Genomic DNA, 24123 nt, shown 5'->3' with positions numbered 1-24123 from the left:
GTTTCTCCACATCCTCTCCAGCATCTATAGTCTCCTGATTTGTTCATTTTGGCCACTCTGACTGGAGTGAGGTGATACCTGAGTGTTCCACTTTCTATATTAGTAGGTAGGACTGACTCAGTTCTATTACTTGCAGTAACTTCTTAGTGTTTTATGAATTTTGGTCATAGTAGCTTTTGTATCTTTTTAAAATGGATTTAAACATTAAAAGAAAATGGGTTGATTCAAAAAATTATACAAGCACCCAAAATATCAGATATAAGCCTAAAGAGATGTAAGGGTATAGAGGATAAATTTTAGACCTACTGCCTACCTTTTTAAAATGAAATCCAGTATTTTTTGAGGTCTCCCTCAGACTGTTTGAAGAAGTTATGAGGAACTTTCAGACTCACTTACAAAAATCCCACCAATAACAGGGTTCCATTAGCTTCTCTGAGTATAATTTCTTTAATCATCATATAAATTGTGGTTTAGAAGGATAATCTTAGAGGTAAAACTACAAAAGGTTTTGGTTCTCTTAATGAAAACAAGACCATCTCAGGAATGGAATTCTATGACACGATCAAGTTAGAGAGTTAAGAAACAGGATTGGTTTAAGCTCACAAGAAAATACATTTATATTTTAATATAGGCATTGAGTCTTCTGAAACATTTGAAATCATACAGAAGAATATCTCCTCCGGTGGACCTAGAATATCAGTATATGTTGGAGCATGTGATAAGTTTGCCATCAGCTGCCCAAACTAGACTGCCTTTTCACCTAATATTCTTTGGCACAGCACAGAACTTCTGGAAAATTCTCTGTATGTTCCTTAACTTCTTACGAATTTTACTGAATAGCCCAAATTTGTTTTCTTAAGCAAATCATAATCTTCTTGTTTGTTTTTTAGCTACAGAACTCAGTGAAGAATCTTTCCCAACACTGCTCCTAATTTGTAAATTAATGAAGGTAATGGGTTGAGACTTGGTCAAACATACCTTTATACCCTCTAGTTAACTCAGACCCTTTGTAGAAGGATTTTGTACTACTTTCATGTAAAACCCTTGAAGGCGAGCATGTAAATCAACCTCAAGTTTTTTTCTTTTAAGTATATTTTTTTTAATGTTTATTTATTTGGGGGCAGGGGAGGGGTAGAGAGGGAGAGAATCCCAAGCAGGCTCTGCACTCCTAGCAAAGAGCCCTTTGCAGGACTTGATCTCACGACCATGAGATCATGATCTGAACCAAAATCAGTCCGATGTTTAACCGACTGAGCCACCCAGGTGCCCCCAGCCTTAACTTTTCTTTTCCTCTCTTTGAAGTTCTCTTTGGACACTCTGTATGTGTCTACAGCCAAACATGTTTTTGAAAAAAAACTGAAGCCAAAGCTTCTGAAGTCAACACAAGCTAAATCCTCAACACTGATTAACAAGGAAATAACTAAGATCACTCAAACCATCGAGTCCTACTTATTGTCTATAGTTAACCCAGAGTGGGCTGTAGCTATTGGCATCAGTCTTGCCCAGGATATCCCAGAAGGTATGGATTCTTCCTCTAAGTGGGCTTGAAATTGTCGGCTTATTTTGAACTTGCAATAAAAAAATTTACTCCTTACCTATCTTTGAGAAGAGGCATTTAAAACTATTGATGGTAGTTAAAAATGTTATGTGCCCTTTCTCTTCACTTGGTGCATTGCTGAAATGATTAAAATTTGCTAAATGTTGAAAGGCTCCAGTGAAGTCAGCAAGGCTCCTTGTAGCTTATCAGGGTGCAGGGATGTGGGTGTTCTCTACCTTGTCTGTAGGAATAGAAATTGCTTCCTAACAGGTACTCCTGCTTCTAGTAATGAATCCTTACATGTTCTTGCATAATCAAATAAGCACACAAACACAGGCACTTACTGCCATGTTTTCAGTTGTAACAGAAGTCAAAAATAACTACTTTTTAGTTATTTTTTAAATATTTATTTATTTTTGACACAGGGCACAAGCAGGGGAGGGGCAGAGAGAGAGAGAGGGAGACACAGAATCTGAAGCAGGCTCCAGGCTCTAGGCTCTGAGCTGTCAACACAAAGCCCAATGTAGGGCTTGAAACCACGAACCGTGAGATCATGACCTGAGCTGAGGTTGGATGCTTAACCAACTGAGCCACGCAGTCACCCCTAAAAAATAACTGTTTTTTTTAAATGCTCATTTGTCAGGAATTTGTTTTTAAAATAGAGCATATGCATAGAATAGAATACTATATAGTTGATTTGGAAAGATACCCAAGGTGTATATGAAGTCAGAACAGTGGACAATACCACATGTATGATCTTAGCCTGTTGGGGTTAAAATGTGTGCGTGTACACACAGACACACACAGGGGAAACTTCTGAAGGAATAGAAGCTGAAGAGGAGACTTTGGACTTTTACTTTTTACTTTGTATCCTTCTGTTTAAATTCTGTTTTTTCTCTGAGTATGCATTCTTGTATTAAAAAAAAAAACCTTGATAATTTGATTAAAATACATTTATCTTAAAAGGATTATGATTTACTTATAAATCTCTTTTTTATCTGTTCAGGTTCCTTCAAGATGTCCAGCTTGAAATTCTGCCTGTATTTAGCTGAGAGATGGCTACAGAATATCCCGTGTCAGGTGAGTCTGAACTGTACAATGGAAGGCTCCTCTCTTTTCATTTACATAGTGTGCTCCCTGGCCCACCTTCTCATCCCGCCCTGCCGATGGCGTCTTTAAGGGTTGGATGCCTAAAATGGATAAAGAAGATGAGAATTTGTGTAGCTATGTAAGGATGTAACTAAGGCAGGGAGGGACCTTGATTGATAAAGATGGCTTCTTCGCCTCACCTGAGGTTTTAGAATGTGACCTTTTCTTGGAATCCCTGCTTGGGATTTTTTTTTTTTTTTAAGGATGAAACGCGTGAAAAAGCAGAGGCTTTGTTGAAGAAGCTTCATATTCAGTACCGGCGATCAGGCACTGAAGCCGTGCTCATAGCCCACAAGCTAAACACCGCGGAATATCTAAGAGTGATAGGAAAGCCTGCACATCTCATCGTCAGTCTGTACGAGCATCCTAGCATAAGTCAAAGAATTCAGAATTCCTCCAGCAAAGAATATCCCGGTGAGGACAAAGCACCATTTATCTTTCTGCTCAGGGAGAACTGTCATTTTGATTCCCAGTTATCTTGCACTGAAAACTTGGGTTTCTCTTTTTTTAAACTCTTTATTTTGAATATCTTAGATATTCATGCAGCTGCCAAAGAAATTGCCGAAGTTAACGAAATTAATTTGGAGAAAGTCTGGGACATGTTGTTGGAGAAGTGGCTGTGCCCGTCCACAAAGCCTGGTGAGGTCAGTCCATCCTCTGAGAGGTTCTCTTGTCCTTTCTGCTGGCTCTGGATTGATAGAACCTTAGGATTAGGAGCTCAGACTTAACACAAGGAATGTTTGCTGCTTTTAATACCTTCTGTTATCAGATGAGTCTTCATGAGGTTATTTCCTTTTTCTTTCTATTTAAATATTGTTTTGCCACTATTTTACCTTTTAATTGGTGATTTCAGATGAACTCTTGTATAAAAGAAGTGGTCTGTGCTTAGATTCATGTGATTAACTTTTTATTTTTCTTAGATTCATGTGATAATTTTATTTTGAAATAATTTTAAACATACAGAAAAGTTGCAGTAGTGTGAATGAATTCCTGTACACCCTTCACCCAACTCTGCTGATGTTTAACATTTTGCCATATTTGCTTTGCCCTATAATATATATATTTATGGTATTTTTCTGGACCGTCTGAGAATTAATGGTATGTGGCATCCCCTTTCACCCCTTAACAAGTCTGTATATCCTAAGAACAAGGCTTTTCTCTTACTTCACCACAGTATAATTGTCAAAATTAGATAATTTTAAATTGGTACACTATTGATATAGTACAAACATAGGCTTGAATCTGTGGTCCACATTATAATTTAATGAATTGGCCCAATAGTGCTCTTTTAAGGAACTTTCTCCCCCTGGACCAGGGTCTAGTCTAAGACTATACATTGCATGTATTTGTCATATCTTTAATCTCTTTTATTTATTTATTTAAAAAATTTTTTTGATGTTTATGTATTTTTGACAGAGTGAGACAGAGCATGAGTGGGGGACGGGCAGAGAGAGGGAGACACAGAATCTGAAGCAGGCTCCAGGCTCTGAGCTGTCAGCACAGAGCCCGACACGGGGCTGGAACTCACAAACCATGAGATCATGACCTGAGCCAAAGTCAGACGCTCAAACAACTGAGCCACCCAGATGCCCCATCTTTAATCTCTTTTAATCTAGAATAGTTCCATAGCTTTTCCTTGTCTTTCATGACACCTGACTTTAAAAAAAAAATTTTTTTTTTTGATGTTTATTTACTTTTGAGAGAGAGACACAGAGAGCTGGGGAGAGGCAGAGAGGAGGGGAGACACAGAATCTGAAGCAGGCTCCAGGCTCTGAGCTGTCAGCACAGAGCCCGATGCAGGACTCAAACCCACAAACTGAGATCATGACCTGAGCTGAAGTCAGACGGTTAACCCAGTGAGCCACCCAGGCACCCCTGATATTCTTGGAGCGTACAGACCATTTGTTTTAGAAGCTATCCTTCAATTTGTGTTTGTCTGATATTTCCTCATGATAAGATTCTAATGATGCATTTTGGGCCAGAATCCTACTTAAGTGATATCGTGTGCTTCTCAGGGTATGACATTTGGAGGCACGTGATGTCCGTTTGCCAGAATAGGTGATGTGAGTTTAAATAACCTGGTTAAGATGTTGTCAGTGTCCATATTACATAGTTACTGTATTTCCTTTTGTAACTATTAGGGGAGGTGTTTTGAGACAGTTTAATAACTTGTTCCTCCTCAAAGTCCTTTCCCTACGACACATAATCCAATTTAGCATCTATTGATGATTCTTACTCTAGTCTATTTTACTGTGGTGGGATATTGATGTTTTTAAAGGGGGCCAGCCAGTTGGTTTGCAAAATGTCTCCTTGTGATGTTTCTCATGGTTAGATTCAGGTTATGTGTTTTGGGCAAGGATACCATATAGGTAATGTGTTTTTTTTTTCACTGTATCACATCAGGAGGCATATAGTGTTAGAAGTAGTATCACTGACATTTATGCTGGGATTCAGCAATCCCAACACAGAATTTTCTGCAGTACTTCTGCGTTTTCAGGCAGAACTCAATTAGGGAGCCTTCCTCTATCCACATAGGCAGATATGCTTGAAAAAAAATGTATGTGTCAACAAATACTATAACTGAAATGACATTAGGTTTTTAATTATTTTTTATATCCCTTAGCATCCAATTTAGCAAGTATTTATTAAATGTTTGCAAAGAACAAGGACTGTGCTTCAATGGAAACGGAAGCATATCTAGGCCTCATAGAATCTGTGGTTGACTCAGAAACCGATGTGTTTTAACTTATACATAAATTCGAGGAACTGAACAAAAGCACCCTGAAGCCAGGAACTGGGACTGTCCATAGCACCTTGCACATTGCTTTGTAAGTCCCAGTAAATCTGTACTGAATTACTCAAGGACTCATTTAAAATCCATGGAGTCCTTTGCTTTTAAAAATTATCCAGTGACTGTAAACGCCAGGAGGACAGGAACATCTGTTTCATTCACTCAGGCAACCCACGAGCCTGGGATTGTGCCTGGCACATAGTAAGTGCTCAGTAAATATTTGTTGACTGAATAATGTGAGGAAACTAATTTTGAAAGGAAAAGTTTTTTCATAAAGTAATGGGTTACACTCTAATGTCTTCTATGTAAACAATTCTGTGTATTGGGTTTTTCACCTAATAGGTTGTGTTAGCTTCTATAGTCCACAAAATTTTAGTTTTTTGACTTTGTTTTTCACTTTTTCAAGAAACCGTCAGAATTATTTGAACTTCAAGAAGATGAAGCACTCCGAAGGTACTCTTTCTTTACTTAGATGTGTCTGTATCTTGTTGCCCAGTAGGAGTCTTAAAACAAATCTGTCAGAGGTTGGTTTTGAAAAGACTTTTCTTCCTATAATTTGGGTCAGAGTCTCTGAGAAGAATCACTTCATTGATATATGGCCATGAATATGTACAACTATCTCCAGTGGAATAAACAACCAAGATCCAGAATTTCTGAACCTTCAGTGAGTCCCTACTGACGTTGAGGGTTCTTTAGCAGAGAATGCACCTCAAACAAAGGAGTATTCTTATTTGCTAGGCTAGGACTCTGGCCCCAGACCCCTATGTATTCTGTCCCCCACGTGAGCTGGGCTGGTTCAGGTATGGGCCACCAGCATTCCTTTCCCCTTCTAACCTAAGACTGAGACCAAGCAAGGCACGTTGGTTTCATTTAACATGCTAAATCTGATTGGTCATGGCTTGCTGACCATATCTGGGCCCAAATCTAAAAGGATATGGTAATCCATTAATGATGCTTGGCACAGGCACAGGAGAGGGAGTGGTGACATGCGTGCCAGCTTTTTGCCATTCCTGGTCTAGACCAAAAGTAGGTCAAGTCACTTGTGAAGCCTTACACCCTGCGTCCGCCCTGGATCTGATAGAGAGGATGTGAAAAGGCAAACCCAAGAGAAGAATTTCTCCTGGTTTGGGCAGAGGTGGCTTACCACCCCTTCTATGTCCTCTTTTCCTGTGGACCCCACCTTGTCCTTGCTTAGTCTTTGAAACACAGGGGTACCTTTGTCTAAGCAACAGGTAGATTCATCCTGCCGTGTCTAACTGAACCAGCCACGATGGAAAGCCTTACAGAGAAACGATTCAAAGAGAGAAAAAAAATCCCTAGGAGATCCCAAAGGGATACTTCATACTAATTTTGTAGCTTCCTGCCATTTCCCACTGAAAGCTCCACCCTCTCCTTTGCCTGGTACCCTGCCCACCCCATCCATCTTGCCCTTCTCTGGAGGGGGGCCAGTCAGGCCTGAGTCTAGAGGTTGAATTGTGCCACTTAACAAGGTCCTGTGAACTAAAATAGAATTTTCCATGTGTAGGATCCAATGTACTTTGCAGCTATAGTTTGTATTAATTTCTTAAATAGAATTTAAATTATCAGAGATTGGCTGTTTTATAGATGAGAAGACTGGGGCCTGGCATTTATTGTATTTATTTTCTTTAGCTATGCCTGCAACTCAAGAAAAGCACACCATCCATTCAGGGGAAAAGCAAAAATGTTCTTGACCCATAATCCTTCAGGCCCATGTTTGGGATGTCTGGTAACTTTTTCCATGGACAGCAAAAGGTCTGTTGTTTGGGTAACCGATCACTAAATTAAAATCCAAATGTAATTTAAAATATTTTTTCCCCAGAGTCCTGTATCTCCTTCTGTCTCGCCCGATTGATTACAGTTCAAGAATGCTGTTCGTGTTTGCAACATCAGCGACAACTGTAAGCCCTGGACACAGAGTCTCAGCTTACCCTTTTCTTCCTGCGTATTTACTGTGCTTGATACCATTAGGGGATGGTTACGATAATGCTCACTTACACATTAAGTACTCAAAGTACTGCGTATTTTACTTGGTAATCAGGACTATAGTATCTGCAGGCTCTATTAGGTGCTAGCTTCCGTAACATCCTGTTTGGCAAACTGAACCAATTGACAGTTCCCACAGTTATCTGCATTTAAAGTTATTAACTCCTTGGTTGGACAACATTCCTAATACCAGGGGCCAAACCAACTGGTCTCAACGCCCTGCAGGACCTACTTCACCCTCTGCTTGTGCCTCCCTCCCTCCCTCCCCACTAAATGTTAGCTGCACTAAACTTTCCCTTTTCCCTAAAGGCAACACTACTTCTTTGGCCTTCAGGCTTTTGCCCGTGGAAATGTTCTGAGACAGAAACGGAGAGAAAGAGCCAGGAGGCAAATAGGTCTTGGATAGAAGGAAGAAAAGAGGGAAATCTAAGATGCTTGATTATATGCTCTCAACAGCAAGGGGAGGGTTTCTTTCTTTCTTTCTTTCTTTCTTTCTTTCTTTCTTTCTTTCTTTCTTTCTTTCTTTCTTTCTTTCTTTCTTTCTTTCTTTCTTTCTTTCTTTCTTTCTTTCTTTCTTTCTTTCTTTCTTTCTTTCTTTCTTTCTTTCTTTCCTTCCTTCCTTCCTTCCTTCCTTCCTTTCTTTCTTTCTTTCTTCCTCATGTTAGTTTATCTGATAGTCATTGTTTCAAGTAAAAATGACGTTCCATTTAAAGTGGCTGTTTCAGCTCACAACTATTCATAAATCGTAAGACTGCAGTGTGCTTTACGTGTACTTCCCATTCGGTCACACACATTGATGAATACATTTTAATTAATTAATACGTATTCAAGTGTGAACTCAACGTATTCAAGAGGTAAGGTTTCGTAAAACTAATTTTTACCGCTCTGTCGAGAACCTTGTTAAGTGGAAGTCACCTTTGGTTTTCAATACTGTGCATGCATGGCTGTGATGCACACCACAGCTGCCCCAGCAACCGCGTGTTCCTGTGATTAGTGCCAACACTTTCACCCACCAGTGCAGGTATGAACACAGCCTAAAGGCAAATAATATCTTTGTGATGCTGTGAAAGTAACTTTGACCCTTTCCCACCTATAAGAGTTTGAGTAATGTCCGCCAAGGGTCTGTGGACCACGCTTTGAGAACCACTGGCTCCCTAAGGGCAGAGATTGACTTTAATTTTTGTTTTTCACGATGCTTATGCTACCTAAGTTGAAACTCATGTACCCAGCTACAACATGCATGTGTCTCTGCAAACTTGCATTGGTTTTACAGACGCTGGGTGTGCGCCAGTTAACTTTTGCCCACAGAGCTCGAGCTCTTCAGTGTCTCCTATATTTGGCCGACAAGGAAACTATAGAATCTCTCTTCAAAAAACCCATGCAAGAAGTGAAGTAAGTAGAAATTTTTAAATTGTATTAATAGGAAACAGATGGGTTCTTTGGAAATGTAACATTTAAACCCCTTAGTTTGTGAGAGTTCATTAGAATGCTATGCCTTGAGTGCCCTTGACCTTTTGGCAAAGGGGATGTAGGCCTCTGAGAACATCTTGTTTCCCTAGTTTTTTGAGGCATTTAGGAACTGAATGTTTTCTTGATCTTGCTCATATTGATTTATTTCTAATATTATATTCAGTGAATATATTTAGAAACCTAAAAAATAGACATTTAAAAACAAACAGGCTTAATAATTGCCCTCTGGTGGCTTTTATCTTAAATGTAAATGTGGCCTGTAAGAATGATTCCCATAAATGCCTCTGTTTTCCAGATCTTATTTGAAATGTATAACTTTTCTGGCATCGTTTGAGACTTTGAATATCCCCATCACATATGAATTATTTTGCAACAGTCCTAAAGAAGGAATGATTAAGGGTCTATGGAAAAACCACAGCCATGAATCCATGGTATGTACATAGAGTTGTCTGAGGGTGGGGTCCCCATCTTCTCAGATACCCTTGTTTTCACTCAAATGCCTAAAACCAGAGAAATTCTTCATTCTTGAACAAATTTGCTGCTCTGAGACTGTTTCTACTTTCCTATCCTGACAGGTGACAGGCAACTTGTAGGATCCCCTTACCTCTGCCCCTTAAAGCCTAGGGCCTAATATCCACCCACAAAGGGACACTTTTGTAATCCCTTCCCAAGGCCTGTGTGTCCTCATCCAGATGGGTAGGGACAGAGAGTGTCCCTATGTCAGGAGGGACGTCACTTCTCTTCTTCCTCATTGCCTGTGGGAATTTAGTCTCCGAGGCAGTTGGAGCCTAGGGCGTGAGGGTTATGAGGCCAACAGGCAAACTGATCTTGGATAGAAAAAAGACAGGGAAGCCCCAAGATGCTCTTTGAATCCATGACAGCAAGAAAGAAAGAGAATAATCTTAATCTTTTTTACTTTCATTAGAGAGATAGGAGGGGAGGGCTTCACTGAAATTAGGCAATAGACACATCTAGATTATAAACATTTTGTGTGTGGCCACCCTACCTTTTCCAAAGGTGCTTTGATTTCCTGGTATCTTGAAGCAGTATGGGTTTTTGTTGTTTGTTTGTTTTTGAAGCAGTATGATTTTTTTTTTTAATGTCTCTTCTGCTTTAGGCAGTAAGGTTGGTGACTGAACTTTGTTTGGAGTACAAAATCTATGACCTGCAGCTTTGGAATGGACTCTTGCAGAAGCTTCTTGGCTTCAATATGGTGAGACTCAGTGCCCTAGACTGCAGTGTGTTAAAGCTTTCTCATAGCATCTCTTAAGCATTCTGCACTGATGCTTGTATCGAACAGATGTACGCTGCAAACATGGACTTGTTGGGTTCGTGCCAAACTTAACTTGGTGTTAGGCCAGAGGAAGTGCTAACTCAAAACTGACATAAATTTCGCTGGAAAGAAATGGAAGCTTCCCTGCCCTTTTTTGATATTTGTGATTTAGGAAGTGAATTTCTTTGGTTCTCATGGTGGATACATTTTACTGATACCTCTTTTGAAAATTTAAGAATCTGATATTTCATGTTGAAGCTTTCCATTTTAGTGATACTCAGAACTGTATTTTGTTGTTTTCACAGATCCCTTATCTAAGGAAAGTTTTAACCGCCGTTTCTAGTGTCCATTCATTATGGCAGGTATGTAGTTTTCTAAAATAAATTTTATAGAACTTAATCTTTATACTTGACGGCCTGTGGCTGCTGAGTGCACTGGGTGAAGTCACCGGCTCAAGTGAAGAATGGACCTGATGTCTGGGCTGTGCAGTCACAGTGCAGAGCCTGCTTGGGATATTCTCTCTCTCTCTCTCTCTCACTCTCACTCTCACTCTCACTCTCTCATTGTCTCTCCCTCCCTCCCTCCCTCCCTCCCTCCCCTGCTCACATGCTCTCTCTGCATGTGTCTCTCTCTCAAAATAAATAAAGTTAAAAAAAAAATGTTTAAAAGAATGGACCTGGGGCACCTGGGTGGCTCAATCAGTTAAGCCTCTCACTTCGGCTCATGATCTGCACTCTGTGAGTTCGAGCCCCACGTTGGGCTCTTTGCTGACAGCTCAGAGCCTGGAGCCTGCTTCAGATTCTGTGTCTCCTTCTCTCTCTGCCCCTCCGCCTCTCATGCTCTCTCTCTCTCTCTCTCGCTCTTTCTCTCTCTCTTTCTTTCTCCCTCTCTCTCTCAAAACTAAATAAACGTTAAAAAAATTAAAAAAAAGAACAGACCTGATGTCCTGTTAAAATGGTGCCAGGGGGCGCTGTGTGGCTCAGTTACTTAAACATCTGACTCTTGATTTCAGCTCAGGTCATGATCATGTGGTTCGTGAGTCCGAGCCCCTCATCAGGCTCTGCACTAACAGAGCCTGCTTGGGATTCTCTCTCTCTCTCTCTCTCTCTCTCTCTCTCTCTCTCTCTTTGCCCCTCTGCTGCCTCCCCCTCCCCCACAAATACATAGACATTTAAAAAATAAAATGGTGCTGGGACCCAGAATATTTAGTTCAGAGGTCACTTGAGGACATCACTTGCCCGTGTTCTCCAGGCCTCCTGAGCTGCATCTTCATTTATGCTCTCAAAACACTGGTTCTGCTGTAACACCTGCCATGGTATAATTTGTTTTAAGCATATATTCCTGCCCCTCTTGAACTTAGAAGATCTTTAAATCAGACACAATGACTTATTCATCTTTTCTAAATTTCACAAGTTGTATACCACATAATTGTTATAATATGTAATGTAGAAATATATCATCTATTCGTAGCTTAATAAATTAGAACAACATTGAAACATGCTGAGTAAAACTTGAAAATTCTCCTTTACCATTTCCCTTCAAAATTATCTCCCCAGAAGTAACTACTGTTTATAGTTTCTTATGTTTTCTTCTAGAACTTTCCTAGTAGCATATAAGTGTGGGGGGAGGGATATATACATTTTTGTACATGTACATGCAATCACATGCTAGATAAAGAGTTTTTTTCCACATAACATTGGTGTTTTGGAGATAGTTCCATAGAGCTCAGAGACCCACCTTTTTTTTTTTTTTTTTAATTTTTTAAAATTATTATTTATTTATTTTGGGGAGAGCACAAGGTGGGGAGGGGCAGAGAGAAAGGGAGAGAGGATCTGAAGCAGCCTGTGCACTGACAGGCTGAGAGCAGTGAGCCCGATGGGGGATCGAACTCATGAACCGTGAGATCATGACCTGAGCTGAAGTCAGAAGCTCAACCAACTGGCCACCCAGGTGCCCCCCTACCTTTATTTTCTCAATTGAGATGTAATTCCCATGTAAAACTTACCCTTTTATTTGTTTTTTAATATTTATTTATTTTGAGAGAGAGCAAGTGTGTGAGCATAAGCAGGGTAAGGGCAGAGAGAGGGGGAAAGAGAGAATCTCAAGAGTTTCCATGCTGTCAGCACAGAGCCTGATATGGGGCTTGATCCCACGAACTGAGGTCATGACCTGAACAGAAATCAAGAGTCAAATGCTTAATCAACTGAGCCACCCAGGGGCCCCTAAAATGTACCCTTTTAAAGTGTACAGCTAAGGGGCCCCTGGCTGGCTCAGTCAGAAGACCATGTGACTCTTGATCTCAGGGTTGTGAGTTCGAGCCTCACGTTGGGGGTAGAGATTACTTAAAAAAAAAAACAAAAAAACCTTTCCCAAAAAAGTAAATAAAGTGTATAATTAAGTGGTTTTTAGTATATTCACGATGTTATGCAACCATCACCACTATCTAATTCTAGAACACTTTCTTCACCCCGGAAGTATGCCCCATATCCATTAACAGTCACTCACTATTCCTCCCTCTCCCACCCCTGGAAGTGTCTGTGCTGGACATGTCATATCAACAGAATCCTGCACCACGTGGCCTTCTGTTCTTTTATTCGGTGTCATGTTTTCAGGGTTCATCTGCATGGGAGTGGGTGTCAGGGCCTCATTCCTTTTTACTGCTGACTCATGTGCACTGTGTGGACACACCTGCATCTTATTTGTCTATTCATCAGTTGAAGGGTATTTGGGTTATTATGAATAATGGTGCCCCGTGAACATTTGTGTACAAGTTTTTATGTGGATGTGTGTTTTTCTCTCGAACATATGCGTAGGAGTGGAATTGTTGAATCTTATGAAACCTCTACATTTAGTCTTTTTGGTATCTCATGACTTTAAACTCTTTTTTTGTATGTGTTTGTTTATTTTTGAGAGAGAGAGAGAGACAGAGTGCGAGCAGAGGAGTGGCAGAGAGGGAGGGAGACACAGAATACAAAGTAGGCTCCAGGCTCTGAGCTGTCAACACAGAGCCTGAGACAGGGCCCATGAACTTCAAGATCATGACCTGAGCCAAAGTTGGACGCTTAACCAACTGAGCCACTCAGGTGCCCCATGACTTTGAACTCTTAATTATTCTCCATAATAATTAGGAGCAAAATATATCCTGAGTCATTTAACCCCTCTCCTGTGAGTGGAAACGTATGTTGTTGCCTTCTTCCTTTTTGAAATCCTTTCTCTTGTCTGGTTGCCCCTTTCCTGTGACTCACACAGCTTGTGGCACACAAGAGTGTGAGTTTTGTTTTCTGACACTTTTTTCCCCCACACAAAACCATAACAAATCAGCCAAGATTGTGTAATAAGATCCTGAACTATACACTTATGAAGAGAATTATCCAAGGACCCCTGGCTGGCTTAATCAGTAGAGCATGTGACTCTTGATCTCAGGATCATGAGATCAAGTTTGAGCCCCACATTGGGTACAGAGTTTACTTTAAAAAAGAGAGAGAAGGAGGGGCGCCTGGGTGGCGCAGTCGGTTAAGCGACCGACTTCAGCCAGGTCACGATCTCGCGCTCCGTGAGTTCGAGCCCCGCGTCGGGCTCTGGGCTGATGGCTCAGAGCCTGGAGCCTGTTTCCGATTCTGTGTCTCCCTCTCTCCCTGCCCCTCCCCCGTTCATGCTCTGTCTCTCTCTGTCCCAAAAATAAATAAACGTTGAAAAAAAAAAATTTTTAAAAAAAAAAAAAAAAGAGAGAGAAGGAAAGAATATTATCCGAAAATCTAACCATCTTGAATAAGGAGATACCAATTTACATTTTTGGTCTTAGGATCCAGAACATATGCTCTAAGTATATAATTTTGTGACCGCAAAACCGAGACTGTGGTGCAAATCCTATAACATGCTTGTTTCCCTAGGTTCCCTACTTCAGCAAAGCTTGGCAGCGTGTGGTTCAGATACCCCTACTTTCAGGTATTTTTCTCTCCCCTGAAACATTGACAGTGGCGTTTTATAGCTCTGTGTGTGTGTGTGTGTGTGTGTGTGTGTGTGTGTGTACACATTATTGTTTCTTTTCAGCATCTTGTCCTCTGAGCCCCAGTCAGTTATCAGATTGTCGAGAGAGTCTCATCGCTGTTCTAGAGTAAGTAAAATAATTGTTTTCCTACCCCCTCAAAATCATATGTGTTGTTTATGAAATTTCTTTTTAATAAACCTCTTTAAATGAGTAACTCATTTTTCTTGAGAAGTTAAACATACCACTTGTTTTTAAAATATCTCTCTTATTTTCACAATGTCTGCTTTCCACATGCAGTGCAACTCGTAAACTGATACTCGATAAGCATTCCCTAAAATTAGTTTTAATGTACATCAGGAGTATTTTTATCACTACGTGAAATCATGAAGTGTTGTCTCACAGATTTTGAGTCTTCTGAGAATGTGTCTTTAAGCATGTGTGGGCCTCAGACATGATCATAGCGGCAGTCAGTGCTCTGTGTTCCAGTGGGTGGGATATTTTGTTCCACGAAGAAGACTCAAGTTACTCATTAATAAGTGTATGTGATGCACCGGCACTGTAATGTTTAAAATCATTGAAAGCACAATCAGGTAACAGTTGTGGAAAGCTGGAAGACTCAACATAATATCGTGAATCTGACAAATTACTAATAAATTCATGTGCTCTCTTGAAGATGCCCAGTTTCAGATGATCTCGACATGATTGCGGTTGCCAGGCAGTATGTCCAGTTAGAGCTTCCGGCTTTTGCACTAGCCTGTCTGATGCTCATGCCTCACTCGGAAAAAAGACATCAGCAAATTAAGGTATCTCGCAAATTATTCCTCTGGGCCTGCCAGAGGAACAGAAAATCTCCCACTGCTTGTGCCCCCACAAAAGGGGTGGTGTTTTCTTTTTACCAGACTTGCAAAGCAGGAGTTCATCAGCCTGAGGGATGTGGGAGGTTTGTATGCAGGTTTAGCAGGAGGTGAGCCTAAAAGATAGATCAAGGTCCATCCAAGGGATGCCTTAAGAGGGGTTTGGACCTTGTTCTTTATCAGTGAGGAACTGTCAGGTTTCCTGGAAAAGTAAAGTAAAATGTTCAGGCACCGTTTTGGAGGGAACAATCCTTGGGCTTGGTGGGGAAGAGAGGAGGCAGGAGCGGAAGTGTGGGAAGCTGTTGCACTTGCCTGGACCAGCCTGTGAATGGGCAGGGAAGGCTCGAGGGGATATGTGCTGTAAGTGGGGTGGTGGCAGTGAGAATGAGCCAAATAGAGCAGCTTCACTTAGTGATTGGATGTGGGAGATAAGAGAGGGAATTGTCAGGTTTGTGTGTGGGTGTCTGACAAAGGGACGGACCCATGAACATTCTGAGGACAGAACTTTTAAAACGAACTCATTCCCTTTACAATACAGAACAAATAGAACAAAGCACTTGGGAATGTTTTGCAGTATTTCCCCATAGTTTAGCCAGTAGATAAAGATCTATATAAATGAACATGCATATTTTTTATCTGTCATTTGGTCTGTTCACTCCATTTTCTCACAGCCACCTGTGCTTGCCTTGGACTTTGGGGGTTTTTTGACTATTCATAAACTCATCCATTAATGCTTTTCAAAATTTTAGTATTTAAATAGAGTCCTTTCAGCACTTAGAATGACAAAATGCTTGTTAAACAGCCCTTGTTGTCACAATAGGTATTTATAAAATGTCTTTTTCCTTATTTCCTTAATTTTTTGTTATATGATAGAGTTGTTTTTTTCCTATAATAGAAATGGTTAAAGATATTCCAAATTTAAAAATGAAAACCTTTTAGATTTGACAGAAATTAGTAGTAATAATACTTTTCCACTGTGTTTGATTTTTTTTCCTGTAGAATTTTCTGGGCTCGTGCAATCCTCAGATCATTTTACAGCAATTAGAAGAGCATATGAATACTGGCCAATTGGCAGGATTTTCACATCAAGTAAGAGGCAATTTCATCTCCTTTTGCCATGAAAACTTTTATATTAGAAGGTAATAATTTTCCCTAAATCAAAAGTAGGCTGAATACTACTATCTCTGCCTATTTGGTAATATATAAAATTATTTTGCCTTTATTAAAACCTTAATAAATTTTTAAAAGGTAGAGACCTCATCTGTTTTATTTGCTGCTGTGCTCAGTGAAAAATCTGTAGCCTTAAATGCTTGTTGTTGTAAGCAGATCTTCCTCCTAAAAAGTCCCAAAGTGCTTCAGAGCAATTACCTCTTATTGATTTAATCTGTTACTGAAATGGGCCAAAACAGATCCCCTTCCCCACCCCCTTAAAAAAAGAGACTTAGTCACAACACAGTGCTAATTTAACTTCTGATAGTAAGGAATTTGGGGGTATTGAGTAAGAACTTGGAATTGCACACATTTTTAATTTAATGATACCTATCATTCTATAGATTAGAAACCTGATTCTGAATAATATCATAAGTAAGAAGGAGTTTGGGATTTTGGCAAAGACAAAATACTTTCAAGTGTTGAAATTGCATATGATGAATTCCAACAACATCACTGAGCTGGTAAACTATTTGGCAAATGAGTTAAGGTAAGTTAATTAACAAACAAACAAAAACAACTTACTGTAGAGTTTCCTTAAAATTTATCTTTATTTTGGAGGAAAATATCAAATAATTGTACAACTATTTGCTTGTAATGAAAGGCTCTGAATATTAAGCTATAGCATTACCACATATGCCCAGAGGTTAGTTGTCTTGTAACTGAGTCCCTTAGAACATGAACTTGGGGGGCGCCTGGGTGGCGCAGTCGGATAAGCGTCCGACTTCAGCCAGGTCACGATCTCGCAGTCCGTGAGTTCGAGCCCCGCGTCGGGCTCTGGGCTGATGGCTCAGAGCCTGGAGCCTGTTTCCGATTCTGTGTCTCCCTCTCTCTCTGCCCCTCCCCCGTTCATGCTCTGTCTCTCCCTGTCCCAAAAATAAATAAACGTTGAAAAAAAAAATTTTTTTTTTAAAAAATAAAAAATAAAAAAAAAAGAAAGAACATGAACTTGGAATCAGACAATCAAGAAACTTTCCAAACCCCCAAAATAGGTATCTCACAGTCCTGCTCTAAAACTTGAGTTACAACTTTATTCCTTAGACATTTGCTCAGAGAATTACTGGCTTTTATGTGACCTAATTTTTGCTAAGCTTGATTGTCTAATTTTCTGGCAGCCACAAGTTTGGAAATAAGCTTTCTGGGATAGGATTGGGAATGGATTTGGAACGCGAAAAGGAGAAGAGAGAAATGGCTGACACTAAGGAAGGGAAACCCTGTCAGGATAGAAGTCTTTCCTGGTCCCTACATTTAGTCTAACGGTGCTGGCCACTTGGGACATATCTCTCTCTCATTACCAAGCCATGGATTTCTTTCTCTTTGCTTACCACTTGTGATCCAACCATAGCTACACACACATATATAGGCTACACGTAATTCAAGTATGCAATATGATAAATTTGGACATACATGTACCCGTGAAGCCATCACCACAGTCAAGATAGCAAACATATTTATCATGCCCGAGGATTTCCTCCTGATGCTCTTTTTCTTTCTGATTCCATAGTTTAGATGAAGCTTCAGTGTTTATAACTGAATATTCAAAACATCGTGGGAAGCCTGTACCACCAGACGCCGCTCCCTGTGAAATTCTGAAGGTAAAGCTGGCCCACCGTTACTCAGGTTCTGACGTGACACCATTTATATCACTAGGGTGTTGACATTGACCCAACTTGTTCTTGTGTCCTGGAGATAAATGTATTTTTGTGTGTTAACTATGTATATTTTTATATTTTACTTTTTGTTTGAGGGGCTCTTAGCCTAGAAATCAAGAGGCCCTGGTTCTACTCTGCAGCAGTGTGGTCTCCAGCCATTCACTGACCCTGTGCAGTGCAGGCTTTAGTTTTCGCATCTGGACTGCGTGGTCTCCTGGGTGCTTTCCAGCATTATGATTCCTCATAAAGTCTTATTTTTCATATCAAAGCAAGTGAAAAACTAAATTTCAAAAAGTACTGATTGATTTTATCCTTGGGCATTAATTTCTTTTAATTCTCCTTTTTAATTACCAAAGACATATGTATTTTCACCATAGAAAAAACAAATTTGCAAGAGCCAAAAAACAAAAACAAAAAACCTTAATCTCTTGAAATCTCACTACACCGAAATAGGTTTACTGTTTAACATTTTAGTATACGTCCTTCCAAATGTTTTCATATATAAAATATGCATGTAAATCACTCTTACTCCTATTCTGAATTTAAATATAAGATAAGGGGCTCCTGGGGGTGCCTGGGTGGCTTAGTTGGTTAAGCGGCCGACTTTGGCTCAGGTCACAATCTCACGGTCCGTGAGTTCGAGCCCCGCGTCGGGCTCTGTGCTGACAGCTCGGAGCCTGGAGCCTGCTTCCGATTCTGTGTCTCCCTCTCTCTGACCCTCCCCCCTTTATGCTCTGTCTCTCTGTGTCTCCAAAATAAATAAACGTTAAAAAAAAATTTTTTTAAAAAAAAGGGGGGGCTCCTGGGTGGCTCAGTCGGTTGAGCGTCTGACTTTGGCTCAGGTCATGATCTCACGGGTTCGTGGGTTAGAGCCCTGCATTGGGCTCTGTGCTGACAGCTCAGAGCCTGGAGCCTGGTTTGGATTCTGTGTCTCCCTCCCTCTCTCTCTCTCTGCCCCTCCCCTGCTCGAGCTCTGTCTCTCTTTCAAAAATAAATAAACATTAAAAAAAATAATTATATATATATATGATACAATTTTTTACCTTTTTTTTTTTTTTTTTTTTTTTTTTTTTTTTTTTTTTTTGAGAAAGAGAGAGAGCACGAGTAGGGGCAAAGGAGAGAGAGAGAATCCCAAGCAGACTCCATGCTCAGCACAGAGCCAGATGTGGGGCTTGATCCTACAACCCTGGAATCATGACCTGAGTTGGACGCTCAACTGACTGAGCCACCCAGGTGCCCCTAAAGATTTTTTGAGTAATCTCTATACCCAGAGTAGGGCTTGAACTCACAACCCTGAGACCAAGAGTCACAAGCTCCACCGACTGAACCAGCCAGGTGCCCCTAAAATTTTTTAATCATGTTTAAGTAATTGTGGGTTTTTTCCCCTCCTTTGGTCCAGATCAGGCATGTTAAAATAAGCCTGCGTTTTGTTAACTTTCATTAATAACTTCCTTTGGCCACTTCCAATCTGTTGTGATCAATGGCATAGGTTACCTTTTTAAATTTTTTTTCTTTTTTTCAAAAAAAAGTTTTTTAATGTTTATTTGTGGGGGGAGGGGCAGAGAGAGAGAGGGAGACACAGAATCTGAAGCAGGCTCCAGACTGTGAGCTCTCAGCCCAGAGTCCAACTCTGTTTAAGCAGGGCTTAAACTCTGTTTAAGCAGTTTAAGCAGGGCTTAAACTCACAAACTGTAAGATCGTGACCTGAGCCAAAGTCAGACGCTTAACCAACTCAGTCACCCGGGTGCCCCTAGGTTACCTTTTTTTAAAAGGGAGATTATTGATTTAGGAGGCAAATCTTTGGCCCTTAAAATATATCTGTTTTTTTCTAGTACAGCTGTCTAAATGCCAAATAACTTTATGTGTAGATGTTTAGCAATACAGTTAAGTCATAAATTTTATAGTTTATCTGTTTTCTATTGAAAAAACTAAATGGCATTAATAAAAATGCTTCTGTGTTTCTTCCCATTTAGATGTTTCTTGGTGGATCATAGCCGATCAACCTCTTTTAAGAAGAACAAAGGGGACTTTGGAGTCTACTATTAACTAATCATATTTATTAGGGTTTTAAAGTTGTGCCGTCAATGTGTTATAACTTGTCAAATGTTGACCAACAAGTAACAACTGAGGCGCTTCGTAGTAGTTTGATTATTATCTTGTAAAGAACTCATGTCTTGAGTTAATCAATCTTCTTTACCAGTTACTTGTATAACTTATAGAGACCATCAGTCTTCTGCACCCCACAGGAAGGAAACTAAATGCACAAGTATTTTGCTCCGGCCACAAGAAAAACAACTACTTATATCCTATTTCTTCATATACAAATAAGAATAAGAATAATGTCACTCTTTCTAATGAATTCTAGTTAAATATGTATCTAAGTTTTGCCGCAGAGCGTATCAGGCCAGCCAGAAAAACAGAAACCACTCTAGGTATTTCAGGCAGAGAAGGAATGGACAGCAGGAATTGGTTACAAAGGTGTTAGAAGGACTGAAAAGCAAAGGGGAGAGTGAGGGGCCGCTGGAGAGGCGGAAGGGGAAAGGGCTGTTAGCTGACGCAAGGAGGTGGCTGCTGCGCCTTCCACTTCACCGCCGCGGCCTCCAGTGGCCCTCGGTCACCCTCAGCGATTGCTGCCGCTTCCAGGCCACCACCGAAAGAGAAAAGAAACAACTCCTTTTTCTTTGTCCAACCTTCTAATTCTCCTGCCGGTGCCAAGAATGACAGAACCAAACCGGAACCCATCTGGCCAGGTGTCTGGGAAAGCCGGCTGTAGGCTGTCAGCGCCAGCAGTACAGAGGCTGGCCTGCGGGGGCAGTGTGGAGCTGAAAGCCAGCAGCCGCCACCCAGCGTGCAGAAAAGGTCATCACAACTCTTATTCTGCCTCTGTAGTCTTTTTCTATTTGTGTGTATAAATTGAATTTCATAAATCAGAATGAGTTTGCCTTTGTTTTTCCAGTTGAGAACAACCTTATTTCTGGGGTGCCTGGGTTGCTCAGTCGGTTAAGCATCCGACTTCGGCTCAGGTATGAAATCATGACCAGTCGTGGGTTTGAGCCCCATGTTGGGCTCTGTGCTGACACCTCTGAGACTGTTTTGGATTCTGTCTCCCTCTCTCTCTGTCCCTCCCCTGCTTGCTCACTCTCTCTGTCTCTCTTTCTCTCTCAAAAATAAACATTAAAAAATTTTTAATGAGAAGAAAAAAAATTTTTCTATACATTATAGTCAAGGTATCATAGATTAAAAACTTGGGTTTGGGGGTAAAAATAGCCTAGATTTGAATCCTGGCTCTGTCACATACTAGCTGTGTGATACTGGACAAGTTATAGAACTTCTCAAAGCCTTAGTTCCCTTATTTGTAAAACCTCCTAAGGAGGTGTAAATGGGCCTCTACTTACTCTATTCTGGACATTTAGACCGCACCAGTATTTTTCATAAAACTTCTTCCATATTTGGAGTTATTTCCTTAAGATACATTCCCAGGAACAGATTGACCACATCAAAAGGAATGAAGAAGATCTTAAAAGCTCTAAATGTACGTTGCCAACCTGCATGCGTTTCAAAAGTTTTTGTTTTCTTTCCAAGATTTTATTTAAATTCAAGTTAGTTAACATATGGTGTAGTATTGGTTTCAGGAGTAGAATTTAGTGATTCATCACTTACGTATAACACCCAGTGCTCATCCCAACAAGTGCCCTCCTTAATACCCTTCACCTGTTTAGCCCACCCCCCACCCACCTCCCCTCAAAAGATCTTTTTCACAAACTCCTGTCCCTACCAGCAAGAGGCATGTCTGCTTTACTTCTTCCCAACATGGACCAATCTGACTTTTAAAAACTTTTGGCTAGGGGCGCCTGGGTGGCGCAGTCGGTTAAGCGTCCAACTTCAGCCAGGTCACGATCTCGCGGTCCGTGAGTTCGAGCCCCACGTCGGGCTCTGGGCTGATGGCTCTGGGCTGATGGCTCGGAGCCTGGAGCCTGTTTCCGATTCTGTGTCTCCCTCTCTCTCTGCCCCTCCCCCGTTCATGCTCTGTCTCTCTCTGTCCCAAAAATAAAAATAAACGTTGAAAAAAAAAATAATAAAAACTTTTGGCTAATATGATAGGTGAAAATAATATCTCACTACTTACATCTGTATTTCTTTGATATTTATGTAATTGAACCTTAAGAAAACCCTCTGGCTGCATCTGAAAGCGGAACCTGGAATGGTCTTGAGCATAAATGTGCAAGGAATGGAAGGGGTCAAGTGGTGGCACCAGAAGGTAACAAATGGGAAACGATTCTGCATGCCTGATGGAGTCACACTGAGCTGAAGGATTCTTTCCCAATCTCAACACTGGTTTCATTGTTCAGAATAAAGTCCTGACATGCAAAGGGTTAGCTTTAGGTATACCAGAGAAGTAATTTTTTAAAACATAAAATATATTTGAATTTACTTTTTTAAGTTTATTTGAAGTTCAAATATACAGTTAGCCAGGATCCTTGTTACATTTATTATATTTTTATTAGCCTTGATTGTTTTCCACTCTTGTCTCCATACAGCCATTCTCCATACTGTTTATCCCTAAAACAAGCCAGATCTTGACTTTGCCCTGCCTCACACTTTTCACTGGCTTCCAGTTTCACTTTAGCACAAGACCCAAGTTGCCAACTGAGGCACACAGGCATCTTTGTTCAAATTAGAAACAGAATCCATTCTGGGAGAACGGATTATAAAGGGCTCTCCTTTTGGTAGATCGACTGCAAAAAGGCAGTCCCTGGAGACAGTCACATTTGTAGGAAGCACTGGATTTAAAGCTGGATTTCAGTTACAACTCCACGCTACCTGCCCATCCATATAGTGGCTTACAAGGTCCTACATGATTTAGTCCCCATCCACCTTTCCAGCCTCCGTACCTACCACTTTCTCTTTTCACCAGCCTTCCCTGACAGCCCAACTCAAGTTGCCTCCCCGCTGACCTCCACCTCAGTCACTAGCTATTGCAAGCGCCTTCTCAATACAATCCAAAGCTGTCACGGCGTGTTTATTGATTGTCTCACTACTCCTGTTGTCCCCAAACCCTAGAACAGCATCTCATGTAATAGGCTCTTAAAAATTTATATATATATAGGGGGGCACCTGGGTGACTCAGTTGGTTAAGCATCCAACTCTTGATTTCAGCTCAGGTCGTGATCTCATGGTTCATGAGTTTGAGCCCCACATTGGGCTCTGTGCTGACAGTGCAGAGCCTACTTGGGATTCTCGCCCCCTCTTTCTCTCTGTCCCTCCCCTGCTCGCACTCTGTCAAAATAAACAAAAAATTTTTTTAAATACGTGTGAAATAAATTAGCCTTAGCTACCCATTTTCAGGGTAAAATTCCTTCTTTGAATGTGTCATGATCATGTGAACACATGACAGCACCTCATTACAATGGGGGAAGTTAGCAACAACTGAGTAAAGGCCCTACTGTATTTAATTCTCATGACTCATGCCCATTCTTTCACCATCTCCTGCCTTGAATGAGGTGGCTTAATTTTCATTACTTTGACAACTTGGAGTAGAGAATTTTATTAGTGGATTGCTTTCCTTCCACTGCCTTCTTTTTTTTTTTTTTAATTTTTTTTCAACGTTTTTACTTATTTTTGGGACAGAGAGAGACAGAGCATGAACAGGGGAGGGGCAGGGAGAGAGGGAGACACAGAATCGGAAACAGGCTCCAGGTTCCGAGCCATCAGCCCAGAGCCCGACGCGGGGCTCGAACTCACGGACCGCGAGATCGTGACCTGGCTGAAGTCGGACGCTTAACCAACTGCGCCACCCAGGCGCCCCTAGTTGATTTTAAAGTAAGGACATTTGTTGTTCTCTGATTGGGCATCCTTTGTCTGTCCTTTGGCGGGAAGGCTTTGTCCGTTACTTGTGGCGGGAGAAAAAGGGGGAAGGGGGAAGGGGAGGAATGTGTTAAGCAAGCAAGATTACAGAAGCGAGAAAATGCTGGTTAGTAAGTATTTTTATAATCTTAGGGTATAGCAAACTAAGTCTAGAAAAATTTAACGGTGCTCACATCGAACAATAGGCAAGACATACAAAATTTTAAATTCATTCTCTACATGCTGACAGCCCAGAGTCTGGAGTCTGCTTCAGATTCCGCGTCTCCCTCTCTCTGCCCTTATGCTGCTCACACGCTGTCTCTCAAAAATAAATAAACATTAAACAACAACA

At 40.8% G+C, this 24123-nt stretch overlaps 1 protein-coding gene across 1 annotated transcript in view; it reads left to right on the top strand.

Moving 5' to 3' along the window:
- Positions 1–20860, top strand: part of KNTC1 (kinetochore associated 1) — a 74987-nt gene extending 54127 nt beyond the window's left edge. Inside the window, exons 46-64 of the mRNA XM_043557470.1 lie at positions 632–803; positions 891–949; positions 1303–1519; positions 2544–2617; positions 2890–3100; positions 3221–3330; positions 5884–5930; positions 7318–7396; positions 8755–8873; positions 9247–9382; positions 10069–10164; positions 10530–10586; positions 14115–14169; positions 14275–14338; positions 14886–15015; positions 16066–16155; positions 16620–16765; positions 17780–17870; positions 19901–20860. Of these exons, the coding sequence (XP_043413405.1) occupies positions 632–803; positions 891–949; positions 1303–1519; positions 2544–2617; positions 2890–3100; positions 3221–3330; positions 5884–5930; positions 7318–7396; positions 8755–8873; positions 9247–9382; positions 10069–10164; positions 10530–10586; positions 14115–14169; positions 14275–14338; positions 14886–15015; positions 16066–16155; positions 16620–16765; positions 17780–17870; positions 19901–19921 (1974 nt within the window). The 3' untranslated portion in view covers positions 19922–20860. The remainder of the gene's footprint in view (positions 1–631; positions 804–890; positions 950–1302; positions 1520–2543; positions 2618–2889; positions 3101–3220; positions 3331–5883; positions 5931–7317; positions 7397–8754; positions 8874–9246; positions 9383–10068; positions 10165–10529; positions 10587–14114; positions 14170–14274; positions 14339–14885; positions 15016–16065; positions 16156–16619; positions 16766–17779; positions 17871–19900) is intronic.
- Positions 20861–24123: the final 3263 nt, after the last annotated feature.

This window comes from Prionailurus bengalensis, chromosome D3, assembly GCF_016509475.1.
Source record: "Prionailurus bengalensis isolate Pbe53 chromosome D3, Fcat_Pben_1.1_paternal_pri, whole genome shotgun sequence".
In the NCBI taxonomy this organism is placed as follows: domain Eukaryota; kingdom Metazoa; phylum Chordata; class Mammalia; order Carnivora; family Felidae; genus Prionailurus; species Prionailurus bengalensis.
This window is presented reverse-complemented; position numbering and strand designations above follow the sequence as displayed.